Here is a 21,316-nt window from a genome sequence, read left to right on the forward strand (position 1 = left end):
CTATAGGGTGTCATTTTAGTACTATAGGGTGTAATTTCAGTACTATAGGGTGTAATTTCAGTACTATAGGGTGTCATTTCAGTACTATAGGGTGTCATTTCAGTACTATAGGGTGTCATTTCAGTACTATAGGGTGTCATTTCAGTACTATAGGGTGCCATTTCAGTACTATAGGGTGCCATTTCAGTACTATAGGGTGCCATTTCAGTACTATAGGGTGTCATTTTAGTACTATAGGGTGCCATTTCAGTACTATAGGGTGTCATTTTAGTACTATAGGGTGCCATTTCAGAAGCCGCCACATTAACCTTCTTGGTGAATTCTTTATTCTACTTACCTTAGAAGAATTGGCTGTGTGCATGCCAGAGTTAGAGGTTCCTGACCTTTGCCCTTTGACCTCTCCCCAGCTGGCCCAGAGGAAGATCCAGGAGATATTGTCCCATGTGAGGCGGCAACAACAGCCAAAACCCTCGCCCCGTGGGGAGGGGCCGCCCCGTGGGGACGGGCTCGCCCGGCCCTCCCGGAAGTAGACCTGGGGACCAGTGACTGAACCGCCCGAAGATAAAGCAGAGACCAGAGGGGTAAACATGGGCAGGGACGACGCGCTCATCTCAGGGGTTAAGGGTCATGGGTACCCGACTGTACACCCCATACCCCTCTCAATGACCTCCTTGACCAACACCACAGTGTGGATAGACCTTAACCCCCCCCCCAAAACAAAATCACCTCACCTCTCTGTGATTATACTTCAGAGGGTTCCAACATTGTCACACACCCTCTCACCACACGGATGGGTCCTGATTGGTTCCTTTTTGTAGACAACACCAAGACATACGAATTATCCCCCTCCCTGGTGTGGTAACACTCACCACCTCACATGTTGATGACAGGTGTTCATTTTGACACTCGTTTCAGTTTTTACCTTTTTTTTATTTAGACTTTTGTTTTTCGCCCTGGATGAAGTGTTTGTTTAATTGGTTGAAGCTTTCTCTCCTGAGTTTTCTGTGGAAAGAAAAAGGCATTGCTCTGAGTCCTGGTAGGATGATGAAAGATTACGGGAAGGGGTTTTGGCAGATGGGCAGGGCTAGGGGTAATACTCTTGTTTGATTGGACAGGAGCCCCAGCGGTGGTTTAATGGGGTGCCCCTGTGCTGGTATTGATAGTGGCATTTTATAAATTCGGATGCATTTTATAGATATATAAATATATATTTAGAGTTGAGGATAAGTTAACACTTAAAGGGACGTGTTGAACAGTGTTGGCCAGGAAAACGAATTTAATATGCATTTTACTGAACTACCTCAGGATCTCTAGTACCTCAAGAAGACGACGAGAAAAAAAAATACGAAAATTGATATATATAATATATATATGAGAAAAAAAATCATTTTTTAAAATTTGCTTTGTGGTATTTTGTATACTTTATAAAGCTAATAGTTCTTGAACATTTTTATTTTTTTAAGAAAATTAACAATTTGGTCAGCTGCCAACTGACCTTGCCTTCAACTCTAGTGCTCTCCAGCAGCATCAACGTGACGACGGTGGCCCTGTACATAGTCTGTCTGTACATAGAGCCAAGGGCGGAGTTGGCGCTCAACTCAGTTGGCTGCTGATGGGAGTATCAAGAGAGAATACATCACCTCAGTTTTCCTGAGGAATCCACCATCTTCTGAAAACTACAAAAAGCACGTCTATATTAGAGTAATGCCGATTCATGCCATCCGTACATACTGCAGCGACGCCGTTTAGTTTTGGGATTCTGACACTTATTGTTGACGGTACGTTTAAATGTTTTCTTTTCTGTCTTCCTGGAAGGGCAATGGGAGGGGCCTGAGCACTGAGTTCTCTCTCTGTTGCCTTCATAGAAATAGACATGGCAGAGCAGCACGGTCTGTTTGTTGTTTTTCTGTTACCTGCTTAGGCCTTGAACCATCAGTCTCAAATTCGCTTATAGTGCAATACATGGGGAATAGGGTGAAATTTGGAGGTTACTCCAAGTTTCTTACAAGTGAAAGTGCGGTCCACAGCCTGATGGGTTTAAAAAAGAGCGACTTTGCAGTGGCCCCAGTAGCCGCCGAGTCAGTCTGTTAGTGTAGTTTACAGCATGGTGAAGGTAGGGGGAGTCACACTGATGGATGCCTTTATGGAATCTACTGTAACTGTTTAACCAGCAGCAGCAGCTGTAACCTTTTGATTGAAGTGAGAGAAAGCAGTTCAAATTAGTATTCATTACAAAAAGCCAAGCAGCACACAACATTTTACTAAATGAACCCTGTTTGGGACGTGGAAGATAAGTTAAAAAAAAATATCCAACAACAAAGAAATACTATACCAAGTTTATCCTTTTTTTATTTTTTATGCAGAATGTAAATATGTTTTGATTGTGGTAAAAGTGCTTGAGTGTATCCATTCTTCCACAATAGAACGCTGTCTACCTCAGCCAAGGGGGGGTTTGTGGCGGCATGCGCCCTCACCTCCCCCCTAGCGCTCGCTCCCATACACCACCTAGCGCCCACGCCCTCACCCCTCCCAGCGCCCTCACCCCGCCTAGCGCCCCCCCCCACCTCGTCATCTGTTTTTTGATCTACCTCTTTAGAAACACATTTTGAATTAGAGGCATACTTCTATTTATTAGATTTGGGTTCTTCTCCCGCTGTCCCCTCCTTCCGCTGTCCCTCCTCCCGCTGTCCCTCCTTCCGCTTTCCCAGATATAAATGAAAATTAACAAATCATGTTGTACACTTTTAGAATTTAAAGGAATAATTGAAAAAGTGATCCGAAATATTTCCTTTGCGAGCATTTATATAATCTACTCTTGCTTAATTGATTGAAAATCCTCAAACAGCTTTTTCTGCTTTTATTTTTGGTAGTGGCTTCCATGTATTGAACTTTCTTGCTTGGGTTTTTTGTGAAAAAGGTCTCTTCACCTGTGCATTTTTTTGATTCAGTGAATGGACGATAAGTAAAAAATCATTATAAACTGTAAAAAAAAATAATAAAAAAATAAAATTAAAAATTAAAAAGGGGCCTGCCTTTTGTTTCTGGTTTGACACTAACAATAAATACTGTCTTTCTTACCTTTGTCTTCACGAATGCTCCATTAATTTGATAGCGATTTGTTCTGTTAGTCTTTTCTTTGATGTGTAACATGGAAATTCATGTTTGTGGGGAAAGTGGAGGGACTGGGTTAGGGAGTCCCCTTTTTTTTGGAAAAGTGGTCTGCTTTAGGCACGATGCCCCCTCTGTGAACATGCTTGTGCCCCTTCACATCGCTCAACTTGTCAAACGCCTCTGAATAAAAACTAAGTGACATTGGCTCCTATGTCCTTCACTTTATTTCTCATGTATTTTTCCATCTACTGTAAGATGCACTTTTTCTAAATGTTTTGTGTCATTTAACCTTTTGTTAAAGCGGAAGTTCAGGATATTACAACTTGACGTAAATGGTCCCTCGCCCTGAAAGTAGTTTATCGGCCAGGAGAAACCGTAATCTACGGTTTGGTTTTCTCTAAACGGCCACTACATATTCTAGCTACCGCTAGCAAAACATTTTATGGAGTGATATTGGCATGTGTGCAATTGTCAAAATTGTTAATTGGTCCGTTACTACAACCGTGTAATAGTGTTCAGTCCAATGTTTTATAAATTGTATTTAGTCAGGTTACTTGTCACATGTGAGCCCCCAAAGAGACTCATACAGATAGGTAGGTTACACATTTCCAGTATATTCAAAACCGACCTTAAACTTTCCAGAATGAAACGTCAGTTTCACACCAAATCAAAAAAAATACAAAATCAGTAACTAGTAACTTCAGTACATTTGTGCAACACATGCAGATGGCACAGAGAATGGACAGTAATGTCAAACTGAAGTTCTTTAAACTTTTTTTATGTTAGCTTTTTCTAAAAGTAAGCCATTAAGCTTGAAGCACAGCATAAAAATATTTGTATAAATTCATGAGTGAGGAAAAAATCGATACCTCTGAAGATCTGTCAATAACTTTCTGCCCAGCTTCATTTTGGTTCCTAGGCCCTTAGCCGTTCACAGATCTAAAAAGGCTAATGGAAGCGGATAGATATTGAAACGGGACGGGAACTTACTATTACTCTCCCACCAGAGCTGCCTCAAACATTGCCCCAGCCCAAACAGATTTTGTCATTTGCTGCACACAGTCAACACCCCTGGTAACTTACACTTTTTTTTATTTAATTAAGCATGATAAAGTTAATAATTTATGATGTCTTAAACCACCCAGACACATAAAAGATGTCCTTCTGAACTGCGATGCAGAACTGGAAGGAAACTGCTTAGCGATATGAGGCCATTGGTGATTTTTAAAAAGGCTACAGAGTTCAATGGCTGTGATGGGATAAAACTGAGGATGGATTAACATTGTAATGACTCCACAACAATGACATGCAGTGCTTTGGAAAGTATTCAGACACTGTCACACTTTGTTAGGTTTCAGCCTTATTCTAAAATGGATTAAATAAAACATTTTCCTCACCAATCTATACCAAATACCATATAATGACCCAAAAAAATAGTTTAAACCCATTTTGCAATCCCATTCACTTAAGTATTCAGACCCTTTACTCAGTATTTTGTTGAAGCACCTTTGGCAGCAATTACAGCCTTGAGTCTTCTTGGGTATGACGCTACAAGCTTGGCACACCTGTATTTCTCATATTATCCTCTGCAGATCTTCTCAAGCTCTGTCAGGTTAGATGGGGAGCATTGCTACACGGCTATTTTCAGGTCTCTCCAGAGATATAGGATTGGGAAGTCCAGGCTCTGGCTGGGCCACTCAAGGACATTCAGAGACTTGTCCCGAAGCAACTCCTGTGTTGTCTTGGCTGTGTGCTTAGGGTCATTGTCCTGTTGGAAGGTGAACCTTCGCTCTAGTCTGAGGTACTGAGTGCCCTGGAGAAGGTTTTCATCAAGGACCTCTCTGTACTTTCCCTCGATTCTGACTAGTCTCCCAGTCCCTGATGCTGAAAAACATCCCGACAGCATGATGCTGCCACCATGCTTCAATGTAGGGATGGTGCCAGGTTTCCTCCAGACGTGACGCTTGGCATTCAGACCAAAGAGTTCAATCTTGGTTTCATCAGACAAGATAATATTTTTTTCTCATGGTCAAGAGTCTTTTAGGTGCCTTTTGGCAAACTCCAAGCAGGCTGTCATGTGTTTTACTGAGTGGCTTCCATCTGGACACTACCATAAAGGCGTGATTGGTGGAGTGCTACAGAAATGGTTATCCACAGAGAAGCTCTGTCAGTGACCATCGGGTTCTTGGTCACTTCCCTGACCAATGCCATTCTCTAGATTGCTCAGTTTGGCCGGGCGGCCAGAGTCTTGGTTCCAGACTGTGTACTTGGGGACCTTCAAATCCTAGAGGAAAACCTTCAGTCTGCTTTCTACCAGACACTGGACAATTAACTAACCTTTCAGCAGGACATTAAGCCCAAATGTCCACTGGAGTTACCAAGAAGACGTTGAATGTTCCTGAGTTTCACTTATCTGCTTGAAAAACTATGGCTGTCTAGCCCTGATCCTCAACACCTTGACAGAGCTTGAAAAACTATGGCTGTCTAGACCTGATCCTCAACACCTTCACAGAGTTTGAAAAACTATGGCTGTCTAGCCCTGATCCTCAACACCTTCACAGAGCTTGAAAAACTATGGCTGTCTAGCCCTGATCCTCAACACCTTCACAGAGCTTGAAAAACTATGGCTGTCTAGCCCTGATCCTCAACACCTTGACAGAGCTTGAACAACTATGGCTGTCTAGCCCTGATCCTCAACACCTTGACAGAGCTTGAACAACTATGGCTGTCTAGCCCTGATCCTCAACACCTTGACAGAGCTTGAACAACTATGGCTGTCTAGCCCTGATCCTCAACACCTTGACAGAGCTTGAACAACTATGGCTGTCTAGCCCTGATCCTCAACACCTTCACAGAGCTTGAAAAACTATGGCTGTCTAGCCCTGATCCTCAACACCTTCACAGAGCTTGAAAAACTATGGCTGTCTAGCCCTGATCCTCAACACCTTGACAGAGCTTGAACAACTATGGCTGTCTAGCCCTGATCCTCAACACCTTGACAGAGCTTGAACAACTATGGCTGTCTAGCCCTGATCCTCAACACCTTGACAGAGCTTGAACAACTATGGCTGTCTAGCCCTGATCCTCAACACCTTGACAGAGCTTGAACAACTATGGCTGTCTAGCCCTGATCCTCAACACCTTGACAGAGCTTGAACAACTATGGCTGTCTAGCCCTGATCCTCAACACCTTCACAGAGCTTGAATGTTTTTTTTATGGGAAAATATTGCACTACAGGTGTGCAAAGCTGTAATCACCGCTACAGGTGATTCTAACGTATTGACTCGGGGTGAATACTTATCCAATCAAGGTATGTTAGTGTTTTATTTTTCATTCATCTTTAAAATATATACATTTTGTGTAGGCTATTGACAAATTACAATGAAATCCATTTTAATCCCACTTTGTAACACAAAATGTGAAGAAATCCAAGGAGGGTGTAGACTTCCTATAGACATACTTTTCTACAACAAAGTCAACTAAACAGAAAAGGCATTAGTATTTTCATATTTATTATCAAAAGTTAAATGTTCCTCTTGCTATCTTATTAACAGTTGTTAGTTCTCTTAGTTATTGGTATAGATATCTTCTTTGTGATGCATTTATGAACGTGCTAAAATTAAACTTGGTACTGAAGAACCTCTGAGTAAAAATCCTGGGGCCTGTTAAGGATTATATAAAGTTACAGAACATTGAGATAGAAATGTATTGTGTAGAACAGATATTCTTGTCTGTCAGGTGTGAAAGCGAATCCAGTTATTTCTATCTGCACCTTTCAAAATGTTTCACACCCCAAATTTGCAGCCTGTGGCTGTAGTACCATCGGTGGGTCTACATGGGGTGTCTGTCCGACAGCAGGCGGCGACTCTCCTCGTTGGTGGGGAATATTACCTCCCTCAGCCGGCCCATTCGACCCCCAACACCAACATGGCCACTGGCGTCCTCCACCAGGGTCCTCCTCACCCGCTTGTAGACTTTATAGCGCCTGGGAGGGGAGAGAGAGGAAATGAGAGGAGGGAGAGATGGATGGGAGGTGGAGGAGGAGAGAGATAAGACGGAGGGGAGGGAGAGATGGAGGGAAGAGGGGGAGTGAGGGAGGAGAGATGGAGGGGGGTGAGGGAGGAGAGATGGAGGGGAGTGAGGGAGGAGAGATGGAGGGTAGGGGGAGATGGGGTGAGGGAGGAGAGATGGAGGGTAGGGGGAGATGGGGTGAGGGAGGAGAGATGGAGGGTAGGGGGAGATGGGGTGAGGGAGGAGAGATGGAGGGAGGGAGGGAGGAGAGATGGGGTGAGGGAGGAGAGATGGAGGGGAGGGAGTGAGTGAGGGAGGGAGGGAGGAGAGATGGGGTGAGGGAGTGAGGGAGGAGAGATGGGGTAAGGGAGAGGGAGAGACGAGGAGGAGTGGACAGAGATAGGGGTATAGGGGAAAGAGATGAGTAAGGGAAACTGAGTGTGCACAAGTAATACTGAGTGGCTTGACTTACTTGTAGACCATGAAGGCAGTGAAGGCAAAGATGGCTACCAGAATAGCACTGGAGGAGAGGACAACCTCTGCAGCATGAGGAGCTTTAGACTCTACAAACAGATGGTGGGAGGGGGAAAGACAAAAATGTGAGGGAAATTGACAGAGTGAAAGAGCGGTGGGATGAATCGAAGGGAGTCGAGAATCAAAGGGGAGAGGAATGGAAAGAAGTGGAGAGAGGTGGGATGAGATTAGGAGAGAAATAAACCACTTTAATATCAGGTGTAAACTGTGCCTCAATACCATCAAACGAAACAAACTTCAAATTGAAAATCCCATCTATGGCTGTGGATTTATACACATTCACAACATTGTATCCCAAATGGCACCCTACTCCCTATATAGTGATCTACCTTGACCAGGGCCCATCCATACGCCAAACTATTCACTATATACAGTGCATAAGGAAAGTATTCAGACCACTTCATATTTCCCAAATATTGTTGTTAGAGCCTTATTCTAAAATGGATTATATAAAACAAAAATCCTCATCAATCTCCACACAATGCCTCATAATGAAAAAGTGAACAGGTTTTAAAATGTTTTGCAAATGTATTCAAATTAAAAAACAGAAATACCTTATTTACATAAGTATTCAGACCTTTTGCTATGAGACTCGAAATTGAGCTCAGGTGCATCCTGCTTCCATTGATCATCGTTGAGATGTTTCAACAACTTGATTTACCTGTGGTAAATTAAATTGATTGGACATGACTTGGAAATGCACACACCTGTCTATTGAAGGTCCCACAGTTGACAGTGCATTTCAGAGCAAAATCCAAGCCATGAGATCGAAGGAACTGTCCGTAGAGCTCCGAGACAGGATTGTGTTGAGGCACAGATCTGGGGAAGGGTACCAAAAATGTTCTGCAGCGTTGAAGGTCCCCAAGAACACATTGGCCTCCATCATTCTTAAATGGAAGTTTGGAACCACCAGGGAGGTGACCAAGACCCCAATGGTCACTCTGACAGAGCTCCAGAGTTCCTCCAGAAGGACAACCATCTCTGCAGCACTCAAACAATCAGGCATTTATGGTAGAGTGGGCAGACGGAAGCCACTCCTCAGTAAAAGACACATGACAGCCTGCTCTTTGCCAAAAGACACCTATAGGAATCTCAGACCATGAGAAACAAGATTCTCTGGTCTGATGAAACCAAGAATGAACTCTTTGGCCTGAATGCCAAGCGTCACGTCTGGAGGAAACCTGGCACCATCACTACGGTGAAGCATGGTGATGGCAGCATCATGCCGTAGGGATATCTTTCAGCAGCAGGGACTGGTAGACTAGTCAGGATCAAGGGAAAGATGAACGAAGAAAAGTACAGAGAGATCCTTGATGAAAACCTGCTCCAGAGCACTCAGCCCCTCAGACTGGGGAGAAGGTTCACCTTCCAAGAGGACAACAACCCTAAGCACAGAGTCAAGACAACGCAGGAGTGGCTTCGGGAGTCTCTGAATGTCCTTGACTGGCCCAGCCTGGACTTAAACCCGATAGAACAACTCTGGAGAGACCTGAAAATAACTGTGCAGCGACGCTCCCTATCCAACCTGACAGAGCAGGTGTGCCAAGCTTGTAGCATCATACCCAAGAAGACTCAAGGCTGTAATTGCTGCCAAAGGTGCTTCAACAAAGTACTGAGTAAAGGGTCTGAATACTTATGTAAATGTGTCATTTCAGCTTTTTATTTTTTATAATAAAAAATAAAATGTTAAAGAAAATTCTAAAAACATGTTTTTGCTTTGTCATTATGGGGTATTGTGATGTCATTATGGGGTATTGTGATGTCATTATGGGGTATTGTGTGTAGATTGATGAGGGGGAAAAAAACGATTTAATCCATTTTAAAATACGGCTGTAATGTAAGAAAATTGGGAAAAAGTCAAGGGGTCTGAATACTTTCCGAATGCACTGTAGGGTGCCATTTGGGACTCAACCTGAATAAGACCCCAGGGTCTAGCCCTGTGACCTACCGGGTGTGTCAGGGTCAGTGTTGCTTATGGTGATGGTGGTGGTGATGGTGAGGGCCAGACTGCTGGCGTCCTCCAGGGTGATGTTGACACAGTAGGTCCCTGGCTCCAGGAAGGTCCTCCGCAGGCGCACCTCGCATTCCGACGATGGGGGCACGTCATCACACACGATGTTCCTCACCTGCTGGCAAGAGGGGTCCGAGACGATGGTGCAGGCTGAGGTGGGAGTGCTGGGGAAGGGGGAGAGGAGGAGGAGAGAGGAGGGTGGTTATGGTAGATGGATGGGGCAACTATGCAGTGGTTTGTGGGTTAATATTCATTACAAATTATATTTTTCACTAGTCCAAAAACATGTCTGAGGGTTGCCTTAGCCACATCCAATTGTGTTCCACTCACCTGCCCAGGCACTTGACCAGGAAGCTTATGTCAGTGTTGGTGACCTTGGAAGCAAACACGTCCAGGATCCGATTGGCTGGCTGGCTGTTGATGAAGTGCTTGGGTTCTGTGATTGGGTAAGGCAAGGATGGAGTGATTAAAACATGCTTGGATTGAAGACTTTTCACAATGGGGCAAATACTAACTTCCACTCCCATTGACATCAATGCATGATTAAGTGAACATTTGTGTAGACATTAGCCAGTGGAACTTAGTATTTGCCCCTATGAGAGTGTTTATGGCCGAAATGCCACCCTATTCCCTATATAGGGCACTACTTTGACCAGAGACATATGGGAGCCTTATGGGCCCCAAAGTAGTGCACTATAAATGGAATATGATGCCATTTGAGACACACTATATCCTCATCCACCCACCAATAATGGTGATGTTGGTCTGGAAGGTTCCGTAGAAGTACCGGAAGCAATCATTGCCTGCCAGATGTGCGTAGCGGAGCTGGGCCATGGGGGTGGGGCCAGCCGGCAGGGACATTGGGGTAGGGCTGGTGGGCAAGGACATGGGGGTGGGGCCAGCTAGCAAGAACTGTGCAAAAAGTTGTATCGGGTTGAACAGCGCCAAGGTCACGTCAGCAACCGTCAGGGGGAGGGGCTCTGTTGTCGGGAAGCCTGTAGTCATAGGAACAGGTGTGTTGGAGGCGGGTCTGGCAGTGGTGACTGGCACTGGAAACGAGACAGTGGAATTTGGACAGTTTATGTCAGCTGAATAGAACTAAACTCACAAGAGAAAACACTTCCTCATACACTCTGGCAGACACTTCTATTCAACACACATTACAGAGGTCATTCTTACCAAAACCATGGGTTGTCTCCATTTTGCGAGTGATGGCGTGAGTGCCAGGGGGAGGTGTGTGGGCCGCTGAAGGAGAGAAAAAGAGAGATATGACATAACGCTTCAAAGACGGACATGGGGCTGCAGCGCAATCAGCTAAAACAACATTCCCTCAATGGTGCATACCTTATTCCAGGCTGGAGGGCCAGTAGTATGGTGAAAGATGGAGCTCATCAATGTGTACTATGTACTTCTAGGTTTGTGTACTTGCAATATCCACTGAAGTGAAGTGTGTGACTCAAGTGTGCTTACCTGTAGTTTGTGTGGGCGGAGGACATGGGATCTTGAACGTCGCCTCCACTCTCAGCTTCACGTTGACATCTCCTACCGCACTGTAGGAGTGAGTGGCTACGTTGCTATGGGTGACCAGCTGGTTGCCGTCCTTGAAGTCCCAGATGTAGTCGACGGCGTATGCGGTCTTCAGGTAGTCACTAGGGTCGTGAACGGACACACTGAACACAACTTCCTCGCCACGCACAAATACGCTGTCCGACAGGTTGGCTGATGCCTTCTGGGAAATATTCACAGCCACTGGGATCTTGTCTGTGGATGGGTAAAGGTTAACGAGAAACCCTCAGACATGACACGTCCGTTCATCTATCTGTATCCAGTGCTTCATTTGTAAATCGGGAGGTCCCGGAACACATAGGGTGTGTTTGTAAATTCTCTCTGGTTATCTACTCCGATTTCAGAGCACTCACGTCTGAGTGTACCAGAGCGCAGAATAACTGATGAATTTACAAACGAGCAATAGAATATGAACGGTGTCAGTGAATGTCAGCAAAAATCATTTATGAAATCGTTGCCAGCAGCACAGTTACAGTCACCAACACTCTGGATAACATGAAAACTGCCTAACCAGCTCTGCAAGAGAGGTTAAAATGGTCAGAGTGAGGTGTTCTCTCATTTGTGTCCAGAAGTAGCTAGCTAGCAAACTAACTTTAGCTAGTTAGCTTGGGTGTTTGACTGCCGCTGTGAGGTCAGAACGCTCGGATCAACCCTACTCATCGGCCAGAGCGCCCTATGAGCAAAACACTCTTAATTTACGAACACACCCATAGTGAGGGGGGGGGGGGTATGAGGTACCGGAACATATTGAGAAAAAAAGTAACAAACTCAACATAGCAGCGCAGCACACAGAGTAAACAGACAAGTAGCCTACTGTCTATGGTGGTGAAATGGACAGCACTCTCCAAGGTGCTGATTAATTCAAAGCATTTTAGACGTCACTGCAGTAAACCCACACACTTGAGATTAGCTGTGGGGTTTACACAAGTCCAAAATTCTTATAGCCTCATTTTCTAGACATCAATGTACAGCGACATTTACATCACTGTGGAACACAAGTCATATGCATTTGCACACACTCAGCTGTGGGGCTTACAACACCCCAATGTCATATCATTTACAAGACATCAATGTCGCAGTAGAACAAATATCACAATATCAGAATGAAACTTAAAATTAAATCAATGAATGTAGGCTACAGCAGAGCACACATTTGAGAATATATTGGCCTCCTGCCTATGTGAAAACATGAAGCACATATTCAGATTAACTTCACAGTACAGAAAGAGTTTGTAAAAAAAACATTTTCCTCCCTTAGTTTTCAAAACATGACTATCCCCATCTCAAGTCCATTTAATTCCTGACAGTCAATTTCTTGCTCAAAGCCATGAGCAGGCCTGTGGCTGTAACGTTAGCCTCCTTCTATGGCTGTTTGGATGATGTGTAAGAGAGACTATACTATTCCTGCGTTCCAATCAGCAAAATCCCTGACTCCCTATGGCTAGTCAGAATTGATTGAATAAGTGAAAGCAAAGTGCTAAAGCTGCACCTGACTATGGACTTGGTGTCCTATAATATGTACAAGGGGAGGGGCTTGGTGACCTATAAGATGTACAAGGGGAGGGGTTTGGTGTCCTATAATATGTACAAGGGGAGGGGCTTGGTGTCCTATAATATGTACAAGGGGAGGGGCTTGGTGTCCTATAATATGTACAAGGGGAGGGGCTTGGTGTCCTATAATATGTACAAGGGGAGGGGCTTGGTGTCCTATAATATGTACAAGGGGAGGGGCTTGGTGTCCTATAATATGTACAAGGGGAGGGGCTTGGTGTCCTATAAGATGTACAAAGGGAGGGGCTTGGTGACCTATAAGATGTACAAGGGGAGGGGCTTGGTGACCTATAAGATGTACAAGGGGAGGGGCTTGGTGTCCTATAAGATGTACAAGGGGAGGGGCTTGGTGTCCTATAAGATGTACAAGGGGAGGGGCTTGGTGTCCTATAATATGTACAAGGGGAGGGGCTTGGTGTCCTATAATATGTACAAGGGGAGGGGCTTGGTGACCTATAAGATGTACAAGGGGAGGGGCTTGGTGTCCTATAATATGTACAAGGGGAGGGGCTTGGTGACCTATAAGATGTACAAGGGGAGGGGTTTCGTGACCTATAATATGTACAAGGGGAGGGGCTTGGTGTCCTATAATATGTACAAGGGGAGGGGCTTGGTGACCTATAAGATGTACAAGGGGAGGGGCTTGGTGTCCTATAAGATGTACAAGGGGAGGGGCTTGGTGACCTATAAGATGTACAGGGGGAGGGGCTTGGTGACCTATAAGATGTACAAGGGGAGGGGCTTGGTGACCTATAAGATGTACAAGGGGAGGGGCTTGGTGACCTATAATATGTACAAGGGGAGGGGCTTGGTGACCTATAAGATGTACAAGGGGAGGGGCTTGGTGTCCTATAAGATGTACAAGAGGAGGGGCTTGGTGACCTATAATATGTACAAGGGGAGGGGCTTGGTGACCTATAAGATGTACAAGGGGAGGGGCTTGGTGTCCTATAATATGTACAAGGGGAGGGGCTTGGTGACCTATAAGATGTACAAGGGGAGGGGCTTGGTGTCCTATAAGATGTACAAGGGGAGGGGCTTGGTGCCCTATAAGATGTACAAGGGGAGGGGCTTGGTGACCTATAAGATGTACAAGGGGAGGGGCTTGGTGACCTATAAGATGTACAAGGGGAGGGGCTTGGTGACCTATAAGATGTACAAGGGGAGGGGCTTGGTGACCTATAAGATGTACAAGGGGAGGGGCTTGGTGACCTATAAGATGTACAAGGGGAGGGGCTTGGTGACCTATAAGATGTACAAGGGGAGGGGCTTGGTGACCTATAAGATGTACAAGGGGAGGGGCTTGGTGACCTATAAGATGTACAAGGGGAGGGGCTTGGTGTCCTATAAGATGTACAAGGGGAGGGGCTTGGTGACCTATAAGATGTACAAGGGGAGGGGTTTGGTGACCTATAAGATGTACAAGGGGAGGGGCTTGGTGACCTATAAGATGTACAAGGGGAGGGGCTTGGTGACCTATAAGATGTACAAGGGGAGGGGCTTGGTGACCTATAAGATGTACAAGGTGAGGGGCTTGGTGACCTATAAGATGTACAAGGGGAGGGGCTTGGTGTCCTATAAGATGTACAAGGGGAGGGGCTTGGTGACCTGTAAGATGTACAAGGGGAGGGGTTTGGTGACCTATAAGATGTACAAGGGGAGGGGCTTGGTGTCCTATAAGATGTACAAGGGGAGGAGCTTGGTGACCTATAAGATGTACAAGGGGAGGGGCTTGGTGTCCTATAAGATGTACAAGGGGAGGGGCTTGGTGTCCTATAAGATGTACAAGGGGATGGGCTTGGTGTCCTATAAGATGTACAAGGGGAGGGGCTTGGTGTCCTATAAGATGTACAAGAGGAGGGGCTTGGTGTCCTATAAGATGTACAAGGGGAAGGGCTTGGTTTCCTATAAGATGTACAAGGGGAAGGAAGGATAGTAGATGGGAGGAAGAAAGGTTGCTGATTGAGATACGTGATGCTTGAAGAGTAGACGTAGTGTATACAGCGAACTCACCTGTGACAAAGAAGACTGCCTTGTCGGTGGCCAGGGGGCTGTACTTCCTGCGCTCGCGTTTCCTGTACACCATGACCTCCATCAGCTCCGCCCCCAAAATTATGTCACTGGTGTTCACTGTTAGGGTGGAAGAGGAGCCATCACACGTCTCAGAGTACTGACCTGGGGGAGGGAGAGAGAGGGAGGGAGAGATGGAGGGAGGAGGGAAGGAGAGATGGAGGGAGGGAAGGAGGAAGGAAGGAAGGAGAGATAGAGGGATTGAAGGAGGAAGCAAGGAAGGAGAGATAGAGGGAGGGAAGGAGGAAGGAAGGAGAGATGGAAGGAGGGAGGAAGGAAGGAAGGAAGGAAGGAAGGAAGGAAGGAAGGAAGTAAGGAAGGAAGGAAGGAAAGAGAGAGAGAGAGAGAGAGAGAGAGAGGGAGGGAAGGAGGAAGGAAGGAGAGAGAGAGGGAAGGAGGAAGGAAAGAGAGATAGAGAGGGAAGGAGGAAGGAAGGAGAGATAGAGGGAGGGAAGGAGGAAGCAAGGAAGGAGAGATAGAGGGAGGGAAGGAGGAAGGAAGGAGAGATGGAAGGAGGGAGGATGGAAGGAAGGAAGGAAGGAAGGAAGGAAGGAAGGAAGGAAGGAAGGAAAGAGAGAGAGAGAGAGAGAGAGGGAGGGAAGGAGGAAGGAAGGAGAGAGAGAGGGAAGGAGGAAGGAAGGAGAGATAGAGAGGGAAGGAGGAAGGAAGGAGAGATAGAGGGAGGGAAGGAGGAAGGAAGGAGAGAGAGGGAGGGAAGGAGGAAGGAAGGAGAGATAGAGGGAGGGAAGGATGAAGGAAGGAGGGATAGAGGGAGGGAAGGGGGAAGGAAGGAGGGATAGAGGGAGGGAGGGAGGTAGGAAGGAGATAGAGGGAGGGAGGGAGGAAGGAAGGAGAGATAGAGGAGGGAGGGAGGAGGGAAAGAGAGATAGAGGGAGAGAGGAGGGAAGGAGAGAGGAAGGAGGGAAGGAGAGATGAAGGAGAGATGAGGGAGGGAGGAGGGAACAAGAGATGGAGGGAGGAATCAGAGTGCAGAAAGAGTTTGAGAAATAGCAGATCTCCATCTCTAAGCACCTGCCTTCTCACCTTTAATAGAGCTCAATTGTATTTATAAATCTCTTTTTACCAATGTCACAAAGTGCTTATACAGAAACCCAGCCTAAAACCCCAAACAGCAAGCAATGCAGATTGAAGCATGGTGGCTAGGAAAAACTCCCTAGAAAGGCAGGAACCTAGAAAGAAACCTAAAGAGGAAGCAGGCTCTGAGGGGTGGCCAGTCCTCTTCTGGCTGTGCCAGGTGGAGATTATAACAGAACATGGCCAAGATGTGCAAACGTTCATAGATGACCTGCAGGGTCAAATAATAATAATCACAGTGGTTGTAGAGGGTGCAACAGGTCAGCACCTCAGGAGTAAATGTCAGTTGGCTTTTCATAGCTGAGCATTCAGGTCGAGACAGCAGGTGCGGTAGAGAGAGAGAGAGAGAGTTGAAATCCGCCGGTCTGGGACAAGGTAGCACGTCCGGTGAACAGGTCAGGGTTCCATAGCCGCAGGCAGAACAGTTGAAACTGGAGCAGCAGCACAACCAGGTGGACTGGGGACAGCCAGGAGTCATCAGGCCAGGAGGTCCTGAGGCATGGTCCTAGGGCTCAGGTCCTCCGGGAGGACAGGGAGAGGGACATGGTGCATGCATATGTGTGTTTATGACTGTGTGCATGTCTATGGGTAATTGACTGTGTTTGAGTGAAACTCTTACCCATGGAGTGCCATACGTAGACGTAGCCCTTGTGTCTCCAGTCGTTGCTCTGAGGGAAGGGTTTCCCATCTGGGAAGACGTTACATCTCTTCAGGTCAGTACACTTTCCAAAGCCGTAGTCATCTAGCCAGGAGGTCCAGTTAAATACATAGCCAGACTTAAGCTGACTGTTAGCTTGAATAGGGCAGTGGAGGGGAGAATTACAGTCAATTCACAGAATGTAGTACACCCTAGCCTATTTCATGTCTCAATGTTGAGTTATTCAGTTTTTATGAATGCTTAATTGCTGATTGTATAATGATCTTGTAATCAGCTGTGTGTGTGTGTGTGTGTGTGTGTGTGTGTGTGTGTGTGTGTGTGTGTGTGTGTGTGTGTGTGTGTGTGTGTGTGTGTGTGTGTGTGTGTGTGTGTGTGTGTGTGTTTATGTTTATGTGCAGGGGCGTACTTAGTGATTTCACAATCCCCAAGTGAAGAACAGACTATGGGAGGTGCACAGTACTACATAGAGCCATGGCTACATGGAACTCTATTCCACATCAAGTAACTGATGCAAGCAGTAGAATCACAATTTAAAAACAGATAAAAATACACCTTGTGGAACAGAGTACTGTGAAGAGACACACAGGCACAGACACACACACAGTTGAAGTTGGAGGTTTACATACACTTAGGTTGGAGTCATTAAAACTTGTTTTTCAACCACACCATAAATTTCTTGTTAACAAACTATAGTTTTGGCAAGTCGGTTAGGACATCTACTTTGTGTCTAACACAAGTAATTTTTCCAACAATTGTTTACAGACAGATTATTTCATTTATAATTCACTGTATCACAATTCCAGTGGGTCACAAGTTTACATACACTAAGTTGGCTGTGCCTTTAAACAGCTTGGAATATTCCAGAAAATGATGTCATGGCTTTAGAAGCTTCTGGTAGGCTAATTGACATAATTTGAGTCAATTGGAGGTGTACCTGTGGATGTATTTCAATGCCTACCTTCAAACTCAGTACCTCTTTGCTTGACATCATGAGAAAATCAAAAGAAATCAGCCAAGCGTAGACCTCCACAAGTCTGGTTCATCCTTGGGTGCAATTTCAAACGCTTGAAGGTACCACGTTCATCTGTACAAACAATAGTACGCAAGTATAAACACCATGGGACCACGCAGCCGTCATACCGCTCAGTAAGGAGACGCGTTCTGTCTACTAGAGATGAACGTACTTTGGTGTGAAAAGTGCAAAACAATCCCAGAACAACATCAAAGGACCCTGTGAAGTTGCTGGAGAAAACAGGTACAAAAGTATTGATATCCACAGTAAAGCGAGTCCTGTATCGACATAACCTGAAAGGCTGCTCAGCAAGGAAGAAGCCACTGCTCCAAAACCGCCATAAAAAAGCCAGACTACGGTTTGCAACTGCACATGGGGACAAAGATCGTACTTTTTGAAGAAATGTCCTCTGGTCTGATGAAACAAAAATAGAACCATTTGGCCATAACGACCATCATTATATTTGGAGGAAAAAGGGGGAGGCTTGCTAGTTGAAGAACATCATCCCAACCGTGAAGCACAGGGGGGAGCAGCATCATGTTGTGGGGGTGCTTTGCTGTAGGAGGGACTGGTGCGTTCAGAAAATAGATGGCTTCATGAGGGAGGAAAATTATGTGGATATATTGAAGCAACATCTCAAGACATCAGTCAGGAAGTTAAAGCTTGGTCGCAAATGGGTCTTCAAAATGGGCAGTGACCCCAAGTATACTTCCAAAGTTGTGTCAAAGTGGCTTAAGGACAACAAAGTCAAGGTATTGGAGTGGCCATCACAAAGCCCTGACCTCAATCCTATAGAAAATTTGTGGGCAGAACTGAAAAAACATGTGCGAGCTAGGAGGCCTACAAACCTGACTCAGTTACACCAGCTCTGTCAGGAGGAATGGGCCAAAATTCACACAACTTATTGTGGGAAGCTTGCAGAAGGCGACCCGAAACATTTGACCCAAGTTAAACAATTTAAAGGCAATGCTACCAAATACTAATTGAGTGTATGTAAACTTCTGACCCACTGGGAATGTGATGAAAGAAATAAAAGCTGAAATAAATAATTCTCTCAACTATTATTCTGACATTTCACATTCTTAAAATAAAGTGGTGATCCTAACTGACCTAAGACAGAATTTTTACTCTGATTAAATGTCAGGAATTGTGAAAAACAGAGTTTAAATGTATTTGGCTAAGGTGTATGTAAACTTCCGACTTCAACTGTACACATGATAACTCACGCACTCTACACATAGGTAGACGTGGATTTTGTATTGTAGATATGTGGTAGTAGAGTAGTGGCCTGAGAGAACACACTTGATGTGTTGTGAAAGGTTTTATAAAATGTAATGTCATATTTTTATTATATATAACTGCCTTAATGTTGCTGGACCCCAGGAAGAGTATCTGCTGCCTTGGCAGCAGCTAATGGAGATCCTTAATAAATACAATACAATACAATGTGGAGGGCCCAGGCAGAGGCCAGACTGAGGACACTCTGAGGCACACATTTTGAAAATGGGTTTTGTCATTATGACATTTAATTTAACTGTAAAAATGTATCACCTTTTAATGTGCTATGAACACAACCAGCTTTCATCTGATTTTCAAACAAATCACTTCATAAAGTAGGTTACCTTTGCACATTCATCCAAAATAATTGCACGATCCGAACAGTGCACTGTATATCTTCCAACTTTCCATCAATTCGCATGTAGCTGAAACTATCTCATATGAGAACGTCTATTCTAAATTCAACGTCTATTCTACCTTGGTTCAACGTAATTTCCTTTATATTATCTGGAAACAACGTTGATTCAACAAGTGTGCCCAGTGGGACATGTCCTCTGCCTGGAGGACTACGGCAGTATTATCAGCAGCACCTTATTATCAGCAGACCTGTCCTTTTACTAAAGAATTTAGGTCATTTTTCTGTTAAAAATGACATCTTTCTGTTTCTTCTCATTGCTGCAACTTAATCTCAGTGACAGTCACGTTTGCAATCATGGGAAGGACTTGAGGCCTCCAGCTCCATACCATCTGGACAGTGCTCATCCCACACCAGCTCCCCGTTGGTGTCCTCCTTCTGACATGGCGGGTACTCCAGCTTGGCAGTGAATGACACCATAGAACCTTTGATTGCTGGACTGTCGCTGGTCAGGCGCACTTTGACGGGCTTACCTGGATCCGGAGGTGAAATTAGTTCATAAATGTTGTAATGTTTTAAAGTGGGAACGTTATAAACTTTATTTGCATAATTTGACAAGGTGCTCACCTTTTCTCCGCGTTAGTTCCTTGGGACCAAAGGGCGGGTAGATATAGTCATCCCACGGGTTGCTGTCTGGGCTCCAACCAGGGATCGGCGGGAACTTCATCGACAATGAATGCTTGTGAGGGAACATGTCCCGGTAAGCTGAAAGAAAGAGGAAGGGAGAGAGAGTACAATTTTGTTTTGAGACTTAGGCCTATAGATTTATGGTTAAAATTGCGCTTTTAAAAACTTTGGAAAATCTATCTAATGTGAGAGCCCTAATGTAAGTTTATCGTGTTAATTCGTTTAAAAATGTATATTTCCTTAACCATAATAAACTGTAATTTTCTGGATATGGACTGACCAGTGGAAAATATTTTGTTTAAAGTCGTGTTGTATACTGAATAAAAGTAACCTTTGGAAAATGCACAGGACAGATCTCAAAGTGCATGCGCGCAAATGGTGTAATTGGGCTCATGGGACTGTGACTGACAGGACAAGCGCGCGGACGTTGGCAACGCAATAACAGCTCGCGCTTCTCTGAAATTCTTATGAGATGAGCAAGGTCAGAAGAAAACAATTAAAGAAGCGTTGCGTTTTCCTTGTAAATAGTATTTAGAAAACCACAGGGTAAACTGAAAAAAAAGGCATATAAATGTAAATTATTTCGACCTACAGTTATTTGAAAGACTTGACAGAGTGCAGTAATAAACCTTTATAGGCTGAAAATGACAAATAGAAAACAAACCGCATAGCAATGATCAATTAACAATGTAACAAGTATCCCTATATCATTTCAGTTAATCATGTGCCAAAACCGGATACGTCATCTGCATCCAAACATCCTATACCGCAAACCTGATTGATGGGCACAGCTAAAACCCCAAAAGCTAACAAAAATGTACTTACTTTTGAGTCCATTTGCTTGAGAAACGAAAACAGTGCAAGCCAGAACACACACATAATGTAAAGCTCCCATTTCGACTTTAATAAAAAGCTGCACCTCACGCAGACCACACCAAAAACAGAACTGCTCCTTCACGCACACACATGTATTCTCCCTTTCTTCCCCCGCGTGCCCCGAGTTCCATAATTTAATACAGGGCTGCATGCACGCGCAAACATGTGATGTTGATAACAAGACGCATCTCATCCTTCATTAGGTCGCGAGCCTCATGTGGACCGTCTCAGTCCCCATCCCCTCTGCTCTGTCCTGTCTCTTACATTTAAAACACCTACAAAATGTCTCATGTTCTCTCGTCACCTAAACAACAACATAAATAATAATTTACCAGTATCCAAGAAGTGGAAGAATACTTGGAGGTCTGAAAGGGTAGAAGCTATACGCATGGAGTCAAATCCTAGTCCAATTTGGTTGTAGTTTTCAGAAGACTCCGGACGTCAACAAATTCGGATTTGTCTGGCTAAAAGGCCTATAGCCAGGTCTGGATTTATATGAA

The 21,316-nt window shown here is 44.9% G+C and overlaps 2 protein-coding genes across 3 annotated transcripts in view; one reads left to right on the forward strand and one right to left on the reverse strand.

The window, feature by feature from the left end:
- LOC139392010 (insulin-like growth factor 2 mRNA-binding protein 3) overlaps positions 1 to 722 on the forward strand; it is a 34,653-nt gene extending 33,931 nt beyond the window's left edge. For both annotated transcript variants that reach the window (XM_071139645.1, XM_071139646.1), the window contains one exon: positions 408 to 722. In XM_071139645.1, the coding sequence (XP_070995746.1) occupies positions 408 to 530 (123 nt within the window). In that variant the 3' untranslated portion in view covers positions 531 to 722. The remainder of the gene's footprint in view (positions 1 to 407) is intronic.
- A 3,464-nt stretch (positions 723 to 4,186) lies between these two features.
- Positions 4,187 to 20,920, reverse strand: LOC139392052 (protein QNR-71-like). The gene is made up of 13 exons (XM_071139712.1): positions 20,766 to 20,920; positions 19,881 to 20,018; positions 19,643 to 19,786; positions 16,570 to 16,743; positions 14,799 to 14,960; positions 11,139 to 11,429; positions 10,848 to 10,913; positions 10,415 to 10,717; positions 9,999 to 10,104; positions 9,606 to 9,832; positions 7,596 to 7,686; positions 5,910 to 7,097; positions 4,187 to 5,566 (listed from the first exon to the last, which is right to left on the reverse strand). The coding sequence occupies exons 1-12, from the start codon at positions 20,833 to 20,835 to the stop codon at positions 6,944 to 6,946; spliced, it is 1,926 nt and encodes a 641-aa protein (XP_070995813.1). The 5' UTR covers positions 20,836 to 20,920; the 3' UTR covers positions 4,187 to 5,566; positions 5,910 to 6,943.
- Positions 20,921 to 21,316: the final 396 nt, after the last annotated feature.

This window comes from Oncorhynchus clarkii, chromosome 32 (genome assembly GCF_045791955.1).
Source record: "Oncorhynchus clarkii lewisi isolate Uvic-CL-2024 chromosome 32, UVic_Ocla_1.0, whole genome shotgun sequence".
NCBI lineage: Eukaryota > Metazoa > Chordata > Actinopteri > Salmoniformes > Salmonidae > Oncorhynchus > Oncorhynchus clarkii.

What these genes read in the sequence shown, in the direction of transcription:
- LOC139392052 (XM_071139712.1), bottom strand. Translation starts at nt 20,835, where the DNA reads ATGGGAGCTTTACATTATGTGTGTGTTCTGGCTTGCACTGTTTTCGTT. An exon ending in CTACGTATGGCACTCCATGG is followed by an intron (nt 14,961 to 16,569) that starts GTAAGAGTTTCA and finishes TCCCTCCCCCAG; the next exon opens with GTCAGTACTCTGAGACGTGT. An exon ending in ACTGCCTTCATGGTCTACAA is followed by an intron (nt 7,098 to 7,595) that starts GTAAGTCAAGCC and finishes CTCCCCTCCCAG; the next exon opens with GCGCTATAAAGTCTACAAGC.